The 2,081-nt window shown below is 35.8% G+C and overlaps 1 protein-coding gene across 1 annotated transcript in view; it reads right to left on the bottom strand.

Moving 5' to 3' along the window:
* Positions 1 to 394: 394 nt before the first annotated feature.
* rgs4 (regulator of G protein signaling 4) overlaps positions 395 to 2,081 on the bottom strand; it is a 5,403-nt gene continuing 3,716 nt past the window's right edge. The window contains exon 5 of the mRNA XM_035653943.1: positions 395 to 1,843. Coding sequence (XP_035509836.1) covers positions 1,598 to 1,843 — 246 coding nt within the window. The 3' untranslated portion in view covers positions 395 to 1,597. The remainder of the gene's footprint in view (positions 1,844 to 2,081) is intronic.

Here is a 2,081-nt window from a genome sequence, read left to right as displayed (position 1 = left end):
TCCTCTGAGAGTTAGACAGAAAGTAGCAACAAAACATTTATAATCAGTGTTGGGAAGTATTAAGTACGTTTAATTAAAGTAGTAGTTTAACTACATTGTGCAGTAGCATGCTAGTAGTTAAACTACATTCATATTTGCGTGATTCAAGTAGTTCAATTACGTTTTGTGTAGTTTCCTGAAACTACAAAACGTCTCTAAACTGGATTGTCAGCTCACCTGTGAAAAAAGTGTATTACCTAAGAACAATTGTTAACATTTAGCATTAAACTCAATTTAGTGACTTTTTGTATTACATTTTGTTATAATAATAACAAGCACAACCTCATAGAGCTGCTAGAATGGCTGTCAAACTCTTGAAAAGCATCCAGCTGAAACAAGATTAACCACACACAAGTTTTGATTATCCAACACGTCATTTTATTTGTGAATCGTCACAGACACAGTATAAATAGAACAATGACATCATTAAATAAATATCTACATACAGCGTCTTGTTTTCTATCCATCACCGTATACACTTTGTTAAATGTTTTAGTACGCATGGTCACCAACATGTGAATCTCAGTTACCCTGCACAAATGACAGTAATAAAAATCTGAACAGAACACTTGACTTACAGGGAATTCAAAACCAAGTCACAATTTGACCTTTTTTTCCTACTGTTTGGCGACATGCGGCAGAAAATCTATACCATGTTAAAGCATACTTGCATACATATTTGCACAGTGCAGAGATCTTGTCTATACAGCACAGCTGGTGGTTACTGTGGTTAAGCCTTGAGATATACAGCAGGTTTTAGGCCAACAAATTACTGAAGTGGTGACAGTACTAATATAGAACAATATAGTTCCAAGAGATAGGTCTTTACTTTTATAACACTTATCACTGAATGTCACTCAACAAATGTTTTTGTAATGTCTAATGTTCAGTTACAGTTAAATTGGGTCATTCTTATAAAGAACTTGATACATGACTTTAAAGATGTAACACATTTATATTGTTATTACTCAAATACAACTAATCCTTCACACTGTTCCACTGCTCCACTCCTCCAGGGCTGTTTTGAAGGTGTGTCTGTTGAGTGTTTGGATTGTTTTCTGTTGTAAGTTTGTATCAATATAACCTGGCCATGACTTGGACAGCAGGTTATGTTGTGCAGTGAAACCTGAAGCAAAAGTTGAACTTCATACGACAAACACTTAAACATTCTCTGTGTTTATATTGTACTTTTGAAATATTAAATATTTAATCAGTTAATATCAACCTTTGTGATTTGGAAAAATACATGACAGCTGGTGGTGAATGCAGAAATGGGAAATATTCAAATCTTTATCTGGTATAAGCACAAGTAGACACAGAGTAACCACTTTAAAACACTTAAATGACTAAAAGCTTCCAGGAATTAACAGCATGTGGAAAAAAAAAGAAATAAAGTCCTGACCACATGTCACATTAACCTTTAAGTCACCTTCTAAACCACTGGTTTGTCTATTCTATAAACACTGGTCACAAAAACAAGCCGATCTTTACCAGTGTCTACCATCATACATTTTTAGTCTTTGGCACCTTCTTCTACTCTGTCCTGTCCGCTTGCTGTTTAAGCGCCACCAGTTAACGCCTGTCTGTTCCCGGCACAGTCACAGTTTTTCTTCTCCTTCTTCTCCTGAGCTGCGGTGGTCTGTGTCTGACACATTTCCTGGATCAGTTTGGAGTTGAGGAAGCGCCTGTACGAGTCTTTCTCCATCAAGGTGTAGATCATCTTCTGAGCCTTGTCGAAACAAGACGGGCAGGCATTCTCCATGTTCTGCCTCGTTACTTCTCTGGTCGATGCATCTAAGTTTACCTTAAATTACAAAGAATGAGAAGGGGTTAAGATACTAAACGAAAATCAATTTGAACTTGAAAAAAATTGAACAAAATACAAAATCGAAACCTAATCAACTATTCTCTCAGTTTATTTTATTTCCAAATGGACTGTAATGTGCCAAACTGCCTTCATCCATGCAAACCATCCAACTAAATAGTAGTTTATGTTGATTTTGTTGTTGTCCTGTTTATTCATGCTAGTTCTTAAATTCCTC

Source organism: Morone saxatilis, unplaced genomic scaffold (assembly GCF_004916995.1).
Source record: "Morone saxatilis isolate NCDOM2014 unplaced genomic scaffold, NCSU_SB_2.0 Contig12, whole genome shotgun sequence".
Taxonomy (NCBI): domain Eukaryota; kingdom Metazoa; phylum Chordata; class Actinopteri; family Moronidae; genus Morone; species Morone saxatilis.
This window is presented reverse-complemented; position numbering and strand designations above follow the sequence as displayed.